General features: G+C 35.6%; 1 protein-coding gene across 1 annotated transcript in view; it reads right to left on the reverse strand.

Annotated features, from left to right (window-relative positions):
- Positions 1-21,038, reverse strand: part of APLF (aprataxin and PNKP like factor) — a 72,189-nt gene that overhangs the window by 20,790 nt on the left and 30,361 nt on the right. Inside the window, 4 exon segments of the mRNA XM_049785146.1 lie at positions 6,127-6,289; positions 6,292-6,444; positions 11,822-11,846; positions 20,159-20,343. Coding sequence (XP_049641103.1) covers positions 6,127-6,289; positions 6,292-6,444; positions 11,822-11,846; positions 20,159-20,343 — 526 coding nt within the window.

Below are 21,038 nucleotides of genomic sequence, written 5' to 3' on the forward strand. Positions count from 1 at the left end.
GAATATACTAATATATCAACAAAAATTAAAAAAAAAGAACATTACTACATTCTAGTAGCACTTAGATGTGCTAGCCCAATATTTAAAAAAAAAGTCTTTAGATACCATGATTTACAAAGTTGTTTAAAACAGGATTTCAGGTATATATTGCTCCCAACCTCCCAGTTTCACCACCCAATGACCCACCCCATCCTTCTACCAAGATCTAAGATTCTCTCACCACCACCACCACAACTTGGCTACTTGACAGATGACTATAGTTTAGGTGCCATATTTTCAGTACTGTTGGGTCTAATTGCTTAGATATATATACAGATAGCTAACCTCTATACCCCAGGCCAGCCCAGGGCCCCAAATCCTTGCCTTACTACTATGTTACTTCCAGATCTCTTTTTGCTTCCTCTCTTCATTCTAATCTTGAAACCTATTTTACAACCCACAAGTAATCACTATCATCTAAAATAATGGCGTTCCTCAATTTTTTTGTTTCAGAAAAGAATTTAAATTCCAGAGAACTTTTATGTGGGTTACTTATTCTTTCAGAAATTATCAATGAAACATGTTTAAAAATTGTTTTGTTTTTGTTTGAATTTATATCACATCTGGGTGTGTTTAGAAATTACCCCTGGCTTTGTATTCAGCAATCACTCTTGGTGGTGCATGGGGAACCATATGAGGGGCTGGGGATTAAATCCCAGTCATCTGAATGCAATGCAAGTACTGTACTGTACTGTACTATCTGTTTGCCACCTAAAATATTTTTACCTTAAATAATAATAAATCCTTTAATATACTTATAAGTAACACCCAATTTAAATAATTTCTAATAAATGCTATAGAGGTCTAAGAAAATCTGAGGCCCTGTAACTCTGCATTTTGAGGGTAAGAATTTCTGTGACTGTTCCAAGTCTCACACCCTCCCCATCTCTCCACTCCTTTTGGGCACAGGGTGGGGGTACAGATAATACCCAGTACCTCATAACTGCGTGGTATAGCAACTAGAGACTGTCTTATACTTTGGTCATTTCTTTACTGTCTCGTTTTAATAAAGAACATCTAGACTCTTCTATGAGCAATCAATTCTTAAAAATACCACAGATCATAGAGCCTTTGGAAAACCTTATGAGTCAAAGAGTAGAAAAGGTACACACAAAAGTTTCACAATTATGAAAATGGTTTTAACCTATAACATTTTAGGGGCCTTGGGTACCTCTATCTCACTGTTTAAGAATTACAAAACAATATAGTAGTTATTTTCTAGTAGTTGAATTTAAATGACTATTTTATAAGCCAAAGAAATAAAACAGGATTGAGACAATTTGATCACCAACATCTTATAGGGTCTGAGCACCACTAGAAATGATTCCTGAGATCAGAGCCAGGAGTTAGCATTGAGCACAATTTGGTATGGCCCCAAACAAAGAAATAAATTAAATAGTACTATACATTCTTTTTTTTTTTTTTTTTTTTTTAGGTTTTTGGGACATACCTGGAGGTACTCAGGGCTTATTCCTGCACTCAGGGATCCTGCACTCCTGGCAAATCCCTCGGGGTACTACTTGGTGTGCCAAAGATTGAATCCAGATCGACTGCATGAAAGGCAAATGCCATCTCTGCTGTAATATCACTGAAAGAAGTACTGAACTTCTTTCAGAATGGTCTTTAATGTTGGTGTAAATAGTCTATTTTGTTATATGTAGCAGGGTTAGATTTCATTACTTAATGATATTTCACTGTAGAGTTGCTATGGCTTATATATCTAGTCTACTATAGCTAGATTTTTAGGTTTATTACAATTACTGGCTATTATAAATAAGACTGCCATAAACGTTCTATTTTTAGCACGCGTGTATAATACATTTTCTAGTTTCTATATACAAATGATTTCACATGTGTAATTACCAAAGTAAATTTTGAAATCTGGGGTAAAGGAATGCTATTGCTATTAATTAATATTAGAAAAATCTGATCATTTCCAGATGCATAAAGAAGGTAAATAAAACTATAATAAGCAAAATATATATAATAAATATATATAATATATAATAAATAAAAAATATAATAAGCAAAAAACTTTCAGGTAATTGGGGGAGTAATTATCTAGAAAATCTTTAAAAGAATCCCTTTTAAAATAGCTGTTTAGAAGCAAAGCTGCATTACAAAACACACACACAAAAATCAACATATATTTGTATATATTTATACATAATCAATAAATAATCCCCAAAGAAAATGGAAACATTTTAACTAGAAAAAACATTAAAAGGTATTAATAATAAACCTAGTCAATGATGTGAAAGACCTATACAATGGTTTAATTTCTATTGAACATAGAAATAAATGAGAAATCATTTAATGGAACAAAAAATGAACACTTTTTAGATGTCAATATTATCCAAAGATATCTCGAGATTCAATGCAATCATTATCATGATCCCAAAGGCAATTATGCAAAATTGAAAAATAAATTTCATATGGCTTAAAGGAACCACAAAGAGCAAAACAATCAAGAAAAAGAACAAATTGGAGTTGTCAAAATTTATGATTTCAAAACTAATTACAAAGGTAAAGTATTTCAGTCAAACTTGTACTTCTGTAGACAATTTATAATCAAATGGAAAAGAACAGAGCCCAGAAATAAGCTCCTTCGATATGGTTTAAAAATATTTAAACAACAGTGAAAAGCCTTACATTACAGAAAGAACAGTTTTTGCTTGTTTGCTTGCTTTTAAGCAAATAACTCCAAGATTCTGTACATGAAAATAATAATGTCAGATAGTGTTTCTCTCCTCCTTATCTTTGTTTTTAACTTTTTTTTTTGCCAGACTGTTTAGATAACAAAGAGAAATAGAAACTTGAGGGAAATGTTGACACTTAAGAAATTATTCAGCTGTTCAAGAGAAAGGAAGAGGATGGAATGAACTAAATAAGCAGCATAAATTTAGAGAAAAATATTCAATTATTTTGACAATGTAAGCATGCATAAAAGATCTCAATATGTATTACTTTTTTCTCTTATAAATGTCAACATTTTTCCAATATCCCACTGGCAAATATTTCTCAGGTATTAAATATGTACATCAAAATTGGTGATGATTTAAAATAACTATTCACAAGCTATGACTGGTTAAAACTAACATATAATGTATCATAATCAAACATGAATAAATTTCTTATGATCTTGATAAAACACTCTCCTTAAAATAAAGATGAATACTTATATTAAGTAGCATCTCCTGAAATTCATAATTTAAAGTCTTAACTGCCTCCTAATGTAATCACATGTCCAGAGAATATCTTTAGAGAGACAATTCAGACTAAACAAATCATAAGGGAGAGGCCCTAATCCAATGAATGGTATCTTGAAACGAGATACTTTCTCTGTCTTTGGAGAAGCCCACTTCTCTGGTGAGTGCATTTCTCTCTTTCTTTTTCTCTTTTTTTCCTTTCTCTCCCACTCTCTCCTTTCTCTCTCCTCTTTCTCTTTCTCTGTTTTCTCAGAATTTCTAAATAAAACCTGTTAGAAAAAAAAAAAAAGAAAAGACAAGATAGCAGGAATGAATGAATACACATGGAAAGATGCAGTGAGAAAGTCCATAGAAAACACAGTGAGAAAAAGACCATCTGCAGGTCAAGAGAGGACTCTAGAGAAATCACACCTATCAATACCGTGATCTTAGCTTTTGACCTACAAATAATGTGAGAATTTTTATACTTTAAATTATCCCATCTGTGAACTAACTCCAAAACCTCATAGGATGTTTCAGAAATATAAAACAAAACTGAAACTAAATTATTCAAATTACTATAGAATGTATTAGTAAGATATTTGGTTTGACAACTTGAAATGGCAAGAAATACTTCTGATGTAGGGCACTGTAACTAAAGACATAAGAATAAACACTATAGATAAAATAGCCTAGATTTGCCTTTAGTTTCATTGTCATGAAGTGTTTTGCTTATGTTTTCTTCTATGTATCTTATGATTTTAGGTATTTAATATATTTTGATTTGACCATTGTGCATGGTGTTAAAGAGAGGTCTGAGTTCACTTTATTGCATATAATTGACTAGTTTTCCCAACATCACTTGTTGAGCAGGCTTCCCTTGCTCCACTTTGTATTTCTTGCTTCATTATCAAAAATTAACCATGTACCTGAGAGTCAGTCACAAAATATTCCAGAAGATTCCACTGATCTAAGAGTCTTTCTTTCTTTATTCCATATCATGCTGTTTTATTAACTACTGCTTTATAGGAGTAAAAATAACTATAAACTTGTGTTTATTTTTAAATTTGTCTTCTCAATAAAACATTACGATAGTATGGCAAGAAAAAAATGAGAAGCAGAAATGAACAGACATTTCCTCAAAGAAGAAATACAGATGGCCAAGAGGCACATAATAAAAAAGTTCCATATCACTAATCATCAGGGAGATGCAAATCAAAACAACAATAAAAGGCCATCTCACTCTACAGAGACTGGCACACATAACAAAAAACAAGAACAATCAGTGCTGGCAGGGAGAAAGGAACTCTCATTCATTGCTGGTGGGAATGCTGATTGGTCAAGTCTTTTTGGAAAACAATATGGATATTTATAAAAAAATTAGAAATTGAACTTCCATATGATCCAGCAATACCACTCCTAGGGGTATACCCTAGAAAACCAAAAATACAATGCAAAGTAAGTCCTCTGCATTCCTATATTCATTGCAGCTTTATTTACCATAGCCAGAATCTGGAAACAACCCAAGTACCCAAGAGCAGATGAATGGCTAAAAAAACTGTGGTACATCTAGACAATGAAATTACTATGCAGCTGTTTAGGAAAAATGAACTCATGAAATCTATTTAGTACGTGGATGAATATGGAGAGCATTATGCTGTGTGAAATGAATTAGAGGAGAGAGTATAGACATGGAATAATCTTACTCTTTGTGGTATGTAAGTAAAAATAAAATATAGTATGGTAATATTACCCGACAGAGAATAGAAATGAGGAACCAGAAGAACCAGTCCCTGGTAGAAAGTTTTGCCACAATGAGTCATGAATGTAGTTATGGGTACTGAATGGGTTCACTGTGACAGATGATAGTTGGAAATGATCGTGTAGGGACAAGAGACTGGGTGTTGAACAGAGATAAAGTGATAGGCACAGAACTCCCTTCATTATCAACAGTGTAAGCCATAATGGCTAAATAGGGATAAAGGGGGTAGGGGATAAAGAGAGAGAGAAAGGAGTAAAATTGCCTGCCCCAGAAGCAGACAGGGGGGAGGGGGGGAGGGGAAACTAGAGACACTGGTAGTGGGAAATATGCATGGGTTTAGTGTTATATACCTTGTAAGACTGAAACCCAATCATGGACAACTTTTCCAACCATTTTACTTTTAAATAAAAAGTAAAAAAATGAGAAAAAGGAAAAGAAAACAAATAGCCTAAAACTAAATGGCTATAATTTTAATAAAATTAGAAATATCATAAATATAATAAATATGAAAACAATCAATGTAAAAACATATGTATAATTGGGGGGACACAGACTCAAGGGTCTATGCACTTAGAAAACCTCTTCTGGCTTGGGGAACCATATGGAATGCTGGAGATCAAACTCAGGTCTGTCCCTGGGTCTGCTGTGTACAAGGCAAATGCCCTTACCTCAGGTGTTATTGCTCCGGCCCCAATTTTTAAAGGCTAATATAGTGATAGCAAAGGTACCAACAAATACTGTATAAAGGAAAGTGCTCAAGATTAAGTGTTCCCAAACACAATGCTAATTGTTTGATAGCTTGAAATCATCTCTAATATCTAAAGAAGGCATTAAGATATGCAGGGGTATTTATGTCTGAGTGATTCCATTTTCAGTCTAGATTTTAGTATTCAGATCTTTGCATTATTCAGCATGTCTACATATGACACAGTTTAATTCCCCACTGTACCTTAAAAGCAACTAGTAAGTTTTGCTAAAAATGAAAAGCGAGAAAAAGCAAACCAGTAGAAATAGGACCAAGTTCCTAAACCGGCAGGTCTACGAAGGTTTTTATGGCATATACCTTAAAGTAATATACTTCCACAGCCACCTGGCTGTTACATTAAGAGAATTTACAAGCACCTACAATCTTTTCACCTGGAGCACTTTGCACCATACATGCAGGATGTCCTCTTGACTGTGTTTTCTTCAGAACCTTGTGGATGTGAATCAGATCCTTTGCTTGCAAAGTTTCAGGACGACTGGCGGATCAGCGTAGAGTCTCTAGCTGAGATCATCTGAGTCTTATCTTGGGCACTCAAAGGGACTTTTAGAATAGTCTACTGTCCTGTCTTCTTTCTCCTGGTATTTCTTCAGAGATTTTATATTCAGAAACCTGATCAAATCCATCTGTTGGGATTTTGTTTCTCTGTGTATCAATCTTCATATTATTCTCCTCTAGAGATATTCATGTTACTGAGAAAGTGTTGGCATTTCTATAAAGGACAAATCAGGGATAAATAAATCTCAAATAAATATAAAAATTTAAGGCAGAAAATAGTGTATATGATTTAGATATCAAATATAAAATATCAAAAGTATACTACTGGCGGGGCTGGAGAATAGCAGTGGGGAGGTAGGGGGCATTTGCCTTTTTTTTTTGTTTGTTTTGGTTTTTGAGTCACACCCGGCAGTGCTCAGGGATTACTCCTGGCTCTATGCTAAGAAATAGCTCCTGGCAGGCTCAGGGAACCATATGGGATGCTGGGATTTGAACCACCAACCTTCTGCATGAGAGGCAAACACCTTACCTCCATGCTATCTCTCCGGTCCCTTGTCTTTATTTTTTTAGCAAATTAATTTTTATATCTTTAGTTAAGAACCATGATTACAAACATGATTGTAGTTGGGTCTCAGTCATAAAAAAGAATATTAAAAAAAATGAATATTGCCCTTTTACCAGTGCAACATTCCTACCACAATGGTCCCCTTCTCCCCTCACCCCCACCTGTATTTAAGACAGGAACTCTATTTCTCAAACTTCTTAACACTGTCATGATGATTGTTAGTGTATTTATTTCTCTAAGTGTATTAACCACTTTTTTTAATTTTTATTTTGATCATATTGGCTTACATATCTTTCACAGTAGTATTTTAGGTACATATTAACATTGAATCGGGGGAATACCCATCACCAAATTTGTCCTCCCCCCATCCCCGTTCCCTTCCTGCAACCATATCCCCCGCCATCACCCCCTGGGCTGCTAGAGTAGGTGGTCCCCTCTTTGTCTAGTTTACTATTAGTGATCATATATCTATTTGGTCCTGGTTACCCCCCTTGTGTCCCACTCTATTTGAGAGGTGGAGCTCGATAATTCGAGTTATGTGGTTTTGTTTGAAGGAAAGAAAAGCAATAGAATGGAGTAAAAAAATAAGAAAAAATAAAATAAAATAAATAAAATAAGCTGAAAATGGCAGAGTCCTTCTAGAGGCTTTCAACCTCAGTTTGAGCGAGGACATGAAAAAGGATGGTGGTTCAAATCCCGGCTTCCCATATGATCCCCTGAGTCTGCCAGGGGCAATTTCTGAGTGTAGAGCTAGGAGTAACCCCTGAGCACTGCTGGGTGTGATCCAAAAACAAACAAACAAACAAACAAACAAAAACAAAAGTATGCTACTGTCTCTAATAACAGTAATCAAAAGTCCATAAAAATAACCAGAAAAATATAATAAGTTATTTACAAGTGATCATAATATTTGTCTTCATTGTGAAACATTTTTTCAAAATAAAGCCCCATTGGAGTTAATATGTCCTTTACAATGCATTCTAAACATGTAAAGTTCTTCTAACTCCTTATGCATTTCTGTAGTGCTTCATTTCTATCCTTTGAAATAATTATTTTCCTACATGTGAATGAGAAAATTGTCTCCCACGGAAAACTAAATTACATGAAGCTGTTAGGATCAACTTATAAAATCAACACGATCTTTTAGAAGTCTCTTAAATGAATGTTTCAATTTTTTGTTTTTATCATTACCAATGTGAATTACAAGTCTTTCACAGTTATATTTAAGGTATATAGTGACAGTAAATTAGGGCAATTCCCACCACCAATGTTGACCTCTCTCCACCACTGTTCCTAGCATTCATCCCATACCTCTATCCTTTGACCCCTAGACTGCTGTTGTAATTGGTCCCTTTTGTGTATAGCTTGTTGTGGTTTGGGTCTCTTGATTCTATTGTCATTAACTTTGGGTTGGGTATTTAGGTCTAATCATTTTTTTTTATTTCCACTCAATGCTCATGAGACTGCTTTTCCCCTGGTACCCATCTGAACCTTTTTTTTTTTTTTCTTCAGTTTGTATGGAAGACATAGAAATATAAGGCAGATAAAAACAACTATGAGGTACCATTTCACCCCACAGGAGTGGCAACACACTCACAAAGAATGAGAACATGCAGTGTTGACGGGGATGGTGGGAGAGAGAAGGATCTCTTATCCACTGCTGGTGGGGAATGCCATCTAGTCCAACCTTTATGGAAAACGATATTGGAGATTCCTCCAAAAAACTGGAAATTGAGCTCCCTTACACATCCAGGCTATACCACACCTAGGAATATACCTTAGAGAACTACAAAAATACAGATACAAAAATTCATTCCGTTACACCTATATTCATTGCAGCACTATTTACTATAGCAAGGACTCTGGGAAACTTATTTATGAGTTTTAAGAAAAATGAAAGACATTTTTTCAATATATTTTAGGGCATATGTTTATTATTAATATCTTTATTTAAACATCTTGATTTACAAATATGATTGTGATTAGGTTTCAGTCATATAAAGAACCACCCCCCCGTCACCAGTGCAACATTCCCACGCACCAATGTCCCAAATCCTCCCTCCAGTCCCACCCGTACTCTAGACAGGCTTTCTGATTTCATCGTCACTATCGGGTGATGAGGTAAGGCAATCCGGCCCTTATATCAAGTTGTTGCTGTTTCCTCATTACTTACTCTGGGCAAGTTGTACTAAGGAGTGGTTTTTGGAGACTCCCCCAGGGGAGTTTACTTCCTGTGCTGCTGCAGGTAACTGTGCCAGTTCTAAGGATGGGATCTGGGGTTCAGGGTTGGATGGGATGGTCGGTGTTCAATCACATGAGGTTATAAGTTGAGTACCCATGACAAATGTTCAGGGTGGAGGTGTCCCTGTATTTTAAATTTATGGGTTCTTATCCCTAGTAGATAAGAACTTGTTTCTATACATAAGATTTGCCCAGTTTAGTGTGCCCTATGCAAAAAGAACAATGCCAATTGTTGGTGCATTTGGGGGTAAAAATGACAAACTATATAATCCATGTGCCCTGGTTTTGACCTGAGTTTTTAATCCCAAGCAACACTTATTCTACTAGAATTCTGTTTCCATTTAACCAATTAAAGGTATTTGTGAGTCAAGAAAATATCTCATTAATAATGTAAATTTTTTTAATTTGTATTTAATACTAGTAAAGTTTTCCCTATTTAAAAAAAGGACCTCTTAATTTCTTATTGTACTGTGGGAATAGAAAAACTCTCATTTTCTTGTGACCATTCAGCAGATGTGATGACACTTAATAGATACTCATGAATAGTTCTCTCCCATTTATAAATAATGGTTGTATAAGTGGGCTAGAATATGGAGGAAAATCTATATCTGATATTACTTCATATATACCAGTTCAAATCTCCTAATAAAACTAAGTAATTTGTTTGGATAATTTTTAATTTAAAATATACACTGAGTCAGAAAGATAGTATAGGGCAGGGAATTCTCAAACTATGCCTGTGGAACACATGCAGCCTGACAAGGGCCATTTATCTGTCCTGATGGATGTTTTTGCCACCACGGCCCTGACTTGCTTATTAGCAGCCAACTGTCCTGGGCCCACATTGTGCATGTGTGGGGATACGTTGCCACACTATCCAACTCCTGCTCCTTTCAGTATCAGGCAGGGTTGCTCAAACCATGGGCCCCACCATAAACATGGGCCATAGTCCTTAACTGAAATACTGCTAAGGTTTGTTGATTTAATTTTACTTGCCTTTAAGTATTGTTATTTATTTTACTTATTTTTAACATTCAAAATAAGATATGTGCAGTGAGCATAGGAATTTGTTGATAGTTATTTTTTAAACTATAGGTCTGGCCCTCCAATGGTCTGAGGAACAGTTTTAAACAGTTGAGGACTGCTGGTATAGGGTAGACACATGATTTGTACACTGCTGGTCCTAAGTTTTTATCCCTAGCATCCCCTGAGTCCCTAAAATCTATTAGGAGAGATCACTGAACACAAAGCCGGAAGTAAGCCCTATGCAATGCTGAATGTGACCCATAGACAAACAACAAAACAACATAGTACATAACTTTTTTCTTATCTTTTAGGCAAAAATTAAAATCATGACTATGGAAACAGATATATAACTTATAAGGTATAAGATATATAAATAATTTCATTTAACCTTTAAGAAAAAAAATTCCTGTACAGATTCCCACCCTGGATATTAGGGCCACAGAGATGTATAATTTTTCTTTTATTTATAGATCATTCTCCACTCTGGATACTCTCATTCTCATATTTTCTCTCTTCCATCAACGTCACTCTCTACCTCTTTTTCTCGTTCCTCTCTTTTCTCTCTTCTCCACCTCACATTCCTTGAAGCACAATTTTATTAAATGAAATTATTTTACTTCACACACAAATATAAATAATATATATCAGACATGCATGTGTATAAATTCCAAATAAAAATATTTATAGGTGGGGCCAGAGTGATGAGCACAGTGGTAGGGTTTTGCTCACTAGCTGCTAGGACAGACCTGAGTTCAATCCCCAGGTCCCATATGGTCCCCCCAAGCCAGGAGCAATTTCTGAGTGCATAGCCAGAGTAACTCCTGAGTGTCACCGGATGTGGTCCAAAAACAAAACAAAAATAAATGTTTAGAGCAATGCAAACTAAAATATTGTAAGGAAATGAGACTTAACAGTGAGGTGTATACTATATTTTTGAGGACAAAAAGGTATTGTTTTGTCTGATTTTTCTGGGGGGGGGGTAGTGTGACAGGGATTGAACCTAGGCAGGCCTCAGATATCGAGCAAGCTAAGTGCTTTAGACTAAGTTATATTTCTGATTCTATTCTTCCACGTTAAAATTTTAAACAGGGGGCCAGGAAAGGTGGCGCAAGCAGTAGGGTGTTTTGCCTTGCACGCAGTAATGTAGAATAGATCTCGGTTTCGATCCCCAACATCCCCATATTGGTTCCCCAAGCCAGGGGTGATTTCTGAGCATCATCAGGTGTGGCCCAAAAAAACAAAAGAATTTTAAACAGGGCCCAGAGAGATAGCACAGCGGCGTTTGCCTTGCAAGCAGCCGATCCAGGACCAAAGGTGGTTGGTTCGAATCCCGGAGTCCCATATGGTCCCCCCGTGCCTGCCAGGAGCTATTTCTGAGCAGACAGCCAGGAGTAACCCCTGAGTACCGCCGGGTGTGACCCAAAAACCAAAACCAAAAAAAAAAAAAAAAAAAAATTTTAAACAAATTAAATAAAAATTAATTATATAAAATTATAAAATAGGAAACATCATTTAAATTCCCCCTCTTTCTCTGAAATATAATAATCAATTTATTTATAAAAACTTTTATATGGGATGTGTTGTGGAACAATGTATGATTAAAACTCAATAATGAAGAACTTCATAATTGTGTATCTTATGGTGATTCAATTTTTAAAAAACTTATTCATTAAAAATGTCTTCACAAGAAATGTTTTACCATGTTATTTTATCTTTGTTGTTGTTTTGGGGGAGGTCACAACTGGCTGCACTCAGGGGTTACTCCTGGCTCCATGCTCAGAAATCACTCCTAGCAGGCTTAGGGGACCATATGGGATGACGGATTTGAACCACTGTCCTTCTGCAAGCAAGGCAAATGCCATACCTCCACGCTATCTCTCTGGCCTTCATCTTTTTTTTTAATTTTTATTGTGGCTTAAATAAGTTACAAGTCTTTCACAGTAATATTTAAAGTACATAGTGATAATAAGGGGAATTCCCACCACCAGTGTTGTTCTCCCTCCACCTACCTTATCCCAGCATGCATCCCATTTCTCCCTCCTTTACCACCCAGGATAACTAGCGTAACTGGTCCCCACTTGTATAGCTTGTTGTAGATTGGGTATCGATTCTGTTGTCAATGAATTTCAGTTTGGTGTTCAAATCTGATCATTTTTTTTATTTCCACTAAATGTTACATGTTATTTTATCTTAAGAAATAAATGATAAAGTTACAGGTGTCAATATATTGAATCAGGGGTTCTCAAATATACTTTGAGACAAAAATTTGGAATTTATAATGTTCTTTATAGAATTTCATAAAATACTGATATTCAGTGGATCTTTGGCATTCAAGAATTTAACTTTCATAGTTTCAATTATTTATAAATGGTTCTCAAGATCCATTACATGTAGTAATTTATAAGTCTGTTGAGACATTAAATTTGTACCATGCCAATTACAAAGCTCATGAGCTGAGAAAGTAACTGAACTAAAAGTGAAAAAAAAAAAAAAAAGATGAAAAGCGCTTTGTACTTCAAAGTAGAAAATAAAGGCAAAGAGCTTCATGCTTTATAACTCATATTACTTCTCAGATTGGATCAAAAAGCAAAGCATGAAGTAAGGAGGCTGAGGATTCATGATAAAGAGGCCAATTCCTCTATGCTATAAACATACATCCTGGTGATCTCAGCATGGTGCTAAATAATGGGGACAGATTGTTTGGAGGCAAGGGAAATTACTATTAAGGCTGATGAAATGCATTCAATAACTTTCCCAGCAAGGTCTCTCCTGTCCTTCCATCACCTCATTTTAAAATAATCAAAGATACAAAATTATAAACTAATCCCTAATACAAGTTCAATAAGTTAATCTGATGTTCCCAAACAATCTACAGAAAGAATGGCTGTACTGATAAGCAGTTCTACATTGTTTCAATGGCACCTAAATGCTAATCTGAAAAATCCTAATATCTAGTCACAGTTACACTCTTAAATTTAAACTCATAGATTCAACTGCTAGTCAATTATTTCTTCCTCAATATCTCTCAGACCTTCAAAGTCAACATTTAAAATTAATCACCATATGCAGAACTCATAAAAAGCAATGACAACATCAAAATACTTTTTTTTAATGGGGAAAGATCTTAAATAAAAATTTCTCCAAAGAATCTATGGAGATGGCAATCAACACATAAAAACTCTTACTACTGGGGTCAGAATGATAGCACAACTGGTAAAGTACTTGCTTTCCATGCAACTGACCCAGGTTTGATCCCTGGTACCCCATATGGTCCTCCGAACACTGTCAGGAGTAATTCTTGAGTACAGATCTAGGAAATAGCCCTGAGAATCATCAAAATAAAAGGCAAAAAAAAAAATCCTTACTACAAGGGAAATGCAAACTAAAACACTGAAGTATGATCTCATGCTTGTGAGAATGGTCTATATTAAAAATTCTAGAAACAATGGGTACAAAGCAAACAATCTTCACATACACTGTTAGTGAATGTACATACTACATGTACATACTAATTCAAGATCTAGGAAAACAGTATTGATATTTATCCAAATATTAAAAATATGTCTAGAGGCTTGGGACACAGACTAAAGTGATGGAGCACTTTAGTGCATAAGCACTTTAGCTTATGCAATGCCTTGACTTTGGCCCCAATTAGTCTATCACTAATCTCCTTGTCCTACCCCAGCACTGTAGAGTAATCTTGATTAAGTCCAAATATTTGGTGGGTAGGATACCTCTATGAACTATAAATCTGCTAGATGGTAGAGAAATTCCATCCCCTTGTTCTCTTTCTAATGAATACAAAAGCACTAATAAAAAAGATGCATACATGCCTATGTCCACTGTGGCTCTACTTATGATAGCCAAGATATGGAAGTAACCTTAGAGCCCAGAGATAGTAAGTAGCTGATGAAGATGTGGCATATGTAAACAATAAAATACTATTCCATTATTTTAAGAAAAAATAAAATATTGACATTTGTGATAACACAGATGGAACTGTAAGAAGTCAAGTTAAGCAAAGTAACTCAGAAGAAGAAAAACAAATATTCAAAAATTTCATTCATTTGTGAAGTATAACAAAGCAAAGGAACAGACAAAGCAAACCAAAACTAACCCTTGGATTCTGACCATAAAACTGACCTTAACAAAAGAGTAGAGAAGAGAACACAAGGGTGAACAGGTACAACAGACTATGGTGGCAGGATACTTTGATAATAGGTGATAATGGTAACAGTCATTTCAAGAAATTTGAAAGTGTATTAAAACAGGGGCTGAAGAAATATTATAGTGGGTAAGGTGCTTGCCTGGAGTGCGTCTGACCGGGGTATGATCCCCAACATCCCACATGGTTTCCTGAGCACCACCAGGAGTAATTCCTAAGTGCAGAGCCAAAAATTGAACTTAGACGCCCAGCTAACATCATGTATGAAGGTAAAATCCAAATGGATAAAAGACCTCAATATCAGACCTGAAACCATAAGATACATAGAACAACACATAGGTGAAACACTCCAGGACATTGAGACTAAAGGCATCTTCAAAGAGGAAACTGCACTCTCCAAAAAAGTGAAAGCAGAGAATAACAGATGAGAATATATAAACTGAGAAGCTTCTGCACCTCAAAAGAAATAGCGCCCAGGATACAAGAGCCCCCCACTGAGTGGGAAAAACTATTCACCCAATACCCATCAGACAAGGGTCTAATCTCCAAAATATACGAGGCACTGACAGAACTTTACAAGAAAAAAACATTTAATCCCATCAAAAAATGGGGAGAAGAAATGGACAGGACACTTTGACAAAGAAGAAATACAAATGGCCAAAAGACACATGAAAAAAATGTTCCACATCACTAATCATAAGGGAGATGCAAATCAAAACAACTATGAGGTACCAACCTCACACCCAGAGATTGGCATACATCACAAAGAATGAGAACAAGCAGTGTTGGCGGGGATGTGGAGAGAAAGGAACGCTTATCCACTGCTGGTGGGAATGCTGTCTAGTTCAACCTTTATGGAAAGCAATATGGAGATTCCTCCAAAAACTGGAAATCGAACTCCCATACGACCCAGCTATACCACTCCTAGTAATATACCCTAGGAACACAAAAATACAATACAAAAATCCCTTCCTTACATCATATTCATTGCAGCACTATTTACCATAGCAAGACTCTGGAAACAGCCAAGATAACCTTCAACAGATGAATGGCTAAAGAAACTGTGGTATATATACACAATGGAATATTATGCAGCTGTCAGGAGAGATGAAGTCATGAAATTTTCCTATACATGGATGTACATGGAATCTATTATACTGAGTGAAATAAGTCAGAGAGTTTTAAGAAAAATGAAAGACATTCTTGCAATAACAATTTTCAGGCACAAAAGGAAAAGAGCTGGAAGTTACAGCTCACCTCATGAAGCTCACCACAAAGAGTGAGGAGTTTAGTTAGAGAAATAACTACATTTTGAACTATCCTAATAATGAGAATGTACGAGGGAAATAGAAAGCCTGTCTAGAGTACAGGCGGGGGTTGGGTGGGGAGGAGGGAGATTTGTGACATTGGTGATGGGAATGTTGCATGTGATGTGTGGTGTTCTTTACATGACTAAAACCCAAACACAATCATGTATGTAATAAAGTTGTTTAAATAAAAAAAAGGAAAAAAAATGTCACCCTTGAGTATCATTGGGTATGACCCAAAAACATAAAAAATATATAAAATGCTAAAATATATACAGTATTCTAAAACAGCACTACCTCAATTCAAAAAATCCACCCTCAGAATCAAAATATCTGGGACTTTCTTGAAATAATCACTTAAAAGACAAATCACTTAAAGCTCCACATGTAATTTTGATAATCTGAACAAAACCCTATTCACACAAAATTTATTTATAGTTTTAGTCTGCTATAAAAACTTACAAGAGAAAATAAGTTTTTAATTTAGACCTTCATCTAACATCTAAGCACAAAGGTTAAATCCAAATGGATTAAAGACCTTGATATTAAACAAGGAACCAAAAGGTATATAGAAGAACATGTAGGCAAAACACTCCATGACATAGAGACTAAAGGCATCTTCAAGGATCAACATCACCATCCAAACAAGTGGAAGTGGAGATAAACATATGTCACTATATTAAGCGGAGAAGATTCTGCACCTCAAAGGAAATAGTGACTAGGATACAAAAGGAACCCACAGAATGGAAGAAACTATTCACTCAAAACCCATCAGATAAGGGGCTAATATCTAAGATATACAAAGTACTGACAGAATTTAACAAGAAAAAATATCTAACCCCCATCAAAAAAAAAAAGGGGGGGGGGAGAAAAGAACAGACAACTTCCTCAAAGAAGAAATACAAATGGCCAAAAGGCACAGGAAAAAAAATGCTTCATATCACTCATCATCAGGGAAATGCAAATCAAAACAACAATGAGTTACCCTCTCACACCACAGAGATTGGCATACATCACAAAGAACAAGAACAATCCTGGATGGAATGTGAGGAAAAGGGACTCTCATGCATTGCTGGTGGAATGCTGTCTAGTCTAGCCTTTATGGAAAACAATATGGAGATCCCTCAAAAAGCTGGAACTTGACCTCCCATATGATCTAGGGATATATCTTATGAACAAAAAAAAAACACAATACAAAAATACCTTCTGCACACCTTTATTCATTGCAGTGCTATTTACAATGGCCAGAATATGGAATCAACTCAGATGCCTGGCAACAGATGAGTGTCTAAAGAAACTGTGTTTACATATAAAATGTATATTATATATATACAATGGAATATTATGCAGCTGTCAGAAAAAATGAGGACATAACATTTTTCTATATATGGATGAACATGGAAACTATTATGTTGAGAGAAATAAGTCAGATGGAGATACAGACACAGAATAGTCTCACTATCTGTGGAATTTAAGAAAAATTAAAAACAATATTGTAATAATACCCAGAGACAATAGAGACGAGGGCTGGAAGAACTGACCCATGATATGTAGCTTACCACAAAGAGTGGTGAGTGTAGTTAGAGAAATAACTACACTAACAACTATCATGACAATGGTAGTGAGAGAAATAAGAATGTTTTTCTCGAAGATCAGTAAGGGGGTAAGCAGGAGGGGGAATTGGTGGTGGGAAGGTTGCACTGGTGAAGGGTGGTGCTCTTTTTTTATAATTAAAACCCAACTATAAACAAATTTGTAATCATGGTGCTTAAATAAAGATATATAAAAATCTGTTCTAAAGAATATTTCTAAAAGTAATAAAAGTATAAAATGCAAAAAAATCCATTCCTTTTTGCCAGTAATAGTGGTAGTAAATGGAGGTAACTCTTTTTTTGTGGCTTAAGTTATGGTTTTAGGGATGGAAAGACAGCTTAAAAATTAGAGATTATGCCTTGTATTAGGGGATCTGTGGTGCAACAAGGTCTCCTAAATATCCAGTAGGAGCAGAGTCCAAGAAACACTGGGTATAGCCCAAAATAAATAAAATAGAATCATGATTTAAATCTAACCACAAAGATTCTAAAATACGTATTAGAATGGTTAAAACCAGAACACCAACAAAAAGTACTGAGGATGCAGAAAAGGAGAATTCTTACTCATTTTTGGTAGGAATATGAAATAGCTGGCACTACTTTGGAAGGTAGGTTTGCTTGAGTTAAGCCTCAGGGCTACTTACAGCTACACTGTACATTATGTGAAGAAAGTCTACAATAGCTGTAAAGAATGACTCTTCCACAGTCCAAATATTATTAATATTAAAGAAGCTTCTGATATACAATAACAATATCTCTCTATATATGTATACTATATATAGTATATACACATATAGCATTTGATATAGTATCAAACATAAACTAAATAAATGTATGTAAACTGGGGGAAATGCAAATACAATATATCAACCTGATTTTGATCAATTCACTGGTGCAAGTTGGCCCCTATGTTCTATAATTCCTGCTACTTTCATCTTTCATTTTCATTTTGAAAATTTGTCCCTTTATACACAAAGTACTCCTTCCATCATGGCCTACCCATCCCCTGAATATGGGGCTGACCAGTCAGTCAACTTGCACTGACCCAAAGCATACAGCACTTCTGAAATGCTATTGTGTTGGTTCCAAGCCTAGACTTTGGAACTTGAAAGCATCGAGTTTCATTCTCTTGAGATCTAACTGCCAGGTAAAGATTTGAGTCTAGACTACTTTAATGTTTAAATTCAAAGAGGGGAGGAGGCCCAGCCACCACAGGCATTCTATCAACCCTGGCTATACCATCAGTCGAGGGAAGGCACCTTTGATATTCCAGGATCTATTGAGCTCCCATGCAAAAGGTATCCTATGAGAACTTCCACTTTGGGGATGTTTCTCTTCACTGTGAGAGGGGTTTGCCCCTTAGAAACAGTGTAAACATTCCTGAACTGAGCTGAATACTCCTTTGATTCCAACAAAATCTTTTTTGTTGTTGGTTTTTTGGGCCACGCCCGGCGGTGCTCAGGGGTTACTCCTGGCTGACTGCTCAGAAATAGCTCCTGGCAGGCACAGGGGACCATATGGGACACTGGGATTCGAACCAACCACCTTTGGTCCTGGATCGGGCTGTTTGCAAGGCAAACGCCGCTGTGCTATCTCTCCGGGCCCGATTCCAACAAAATCTTAAAAACACCTCAAATATCTTAGATCTGCTAATGTTTTATGCAGTCTACCAACTAGGAAGGTGCTTCATAAGATTTTACTTGTGACAATTAAACTTTATGGGCTGGAGAAAATACTGTACAACATGGACATTACAGATTTTCTTTTGAAAAAAAATTATTTTCCTTGAATAAAAGGTAGTGATGTTGATATACTCAGAGAAAAAGGCATGACAGGGTTTAAATTTTGTATATAATAGTTTTTAATTCAATTTTATGTATTTTGGACGCATATTCAACAGTGTTCAGGGCTTTCTCCTGACTCTAAACTCAAAGATCACTCCTTACAGGACTCATGTAGATCCAATGTGATGCAAGGGTTGAACCTGGGCAAACAGCCTACCCATTTTATTATCTCTCCAGCCCCCTATATACAAGTGTTATTATATTTTATGATCAATTTATCTGACTTCAAGAACATTATTTTTTGAATTTGACTTCTCAAGAATCCTACACCTCTGGTACTCAGGAAAAGCTGGGAACCACAGAGTTCAGATATAATTCTACAGAGACCATGAAAACTGTTATGAAAGCCACTTCTTCCCAATAAAATGAAATCTGAGATTTATAGTTGGAGACATCTCGCTTTACTTTTATCTCTTCTTTTTTTTTCCTACTTCTATCTCTTTTTAAATGTGTCCAATAAATAGGCCTTATTTTCTGTAAGTACCCAACATTAAAGAATAGTTAATTGTATCAATTATTCTGGTGACTTAGTAACAAAATGACTTAATAAGAAAGTTTATGACTGCTAGAAAGTTTTATCAACTTATCAAGTTAAATTAACCCCAAAATAACCCTATAATAGACCATCTTATCAATTGTTCTCTTTATATTTAAAGCACAATCAATTTGGTTACATAAAACCTAGAAATAGATGGGGCTGGAGAGATAGCGTGGAGGTAGATAAGGCATTTGTCTTGCATGCAGAAGGACAGTGGTTCGAATTCCAGCATCTCGTATGGTCCCCAGAGCCTGTCAGGAGTGATTTCTGAGTGTAGAGCCAGGAGTAACCCCTGAGTGCTGCCGGGTGTGACCCAAAAATATAAAAATAGAAAAATAAACCCAAAACAAAAACCTAGGAATAGATTGGAAGAAATGAGGTATCAAATCATGACCAGAGTCAAGTCACTTTTCTTTCACAGTCCAAAATATTATTTAATATTAAGGAAGCTTCTGATGTATAATAACAGTAGTTTAAAAATTTCAGTAAGTCAGACATATTGGCAATATGTTTTATCTTCATAAACTTAAAAAAATAATGTTTTTTCCCTTATTATATATAGCACTTAGTTACTTCTTATCAATACCTGGCAATGAAAAGAAATAAATAATAAACTTTCATAAAAATCACCTTGGTTGAAATGATAGATGATTCTCCTTGATCAACACTTTTGCAATTTTTCTCTGTGTCTTCTGAGGACATGCTCTCTGAGTTTCCTGTACGAATTAGTCGCTTTCTTCCTTGCTGTGTTATGTTTCCTTGGCTTTTATCTTTGCGGATTGCTTTTTTCCCTCTTTCCTGGATCACATCATTATCTGAAACACACAAAGAAAAAGAAGAAAATTTTCTCCAGTATCTTCAGATGTCCATAGAACCTAAAGAAAGGTTGAAAGGAGAAGTAAAATTCAGCTATAAGAAAAGATAAACAAAAACCCTAAAGAGTCCACAGTAAAACTCCTAGAAACAATTAACCAATACAACAAAGTGGCTGGCTACAAAGTCAATACACAAAAGACAGTAGCGTTTCTCTATACAAATAACAAAGTTGAGGAGAGAGAGATTAAAAATACAACTCCATTTAAAATAGTATCAAAAAATATAAGGTACCTAGGAATCAACCTTACAAGGGAAGTGAAGGACCCATACCAGGGAAACTTCAAAACACTCCAGAAAGAAATTGAAGAGGATCTAAGGAAATGGGTAGGTAGAATCAACATAGTCGAAATGACTATCCTACCCAAATTACTATATAGATTTAATGCAATCCCGATCCAAATTCAGACATAATTCTTTAAAGAATTAGAACAATCAATCATAAAATTCATCTGGAACCACAAAAGACCCAGGATACACAAACACATATTGAAAAACAAGAAGCTGGGTGGCATCTCTTTACCTAACTTGAAACTATACTATAAAGCCATAGTGATCAAAACAGCATGGTACTGGAACAAAGACAGGACCTCAGACCAATGGGTTAGAACAGAATTTCCAGGCATAAACCCCCAGA

Source organism: Suncus etruscus, chromosome 12 (genome assembly GCF_024139225.1).
Source record: "Suncus etruscus isolate mSunEtr1 chromosome 12, mSunEtr1.pri.cur, whole genome shotgun sequence".
Taxonomy (NCBI): Eukaryota; Metazoa; Chordata; class Mammalia; order Eulipotyphla; family Soricidae; genus Suncus; species Suncus etruscus.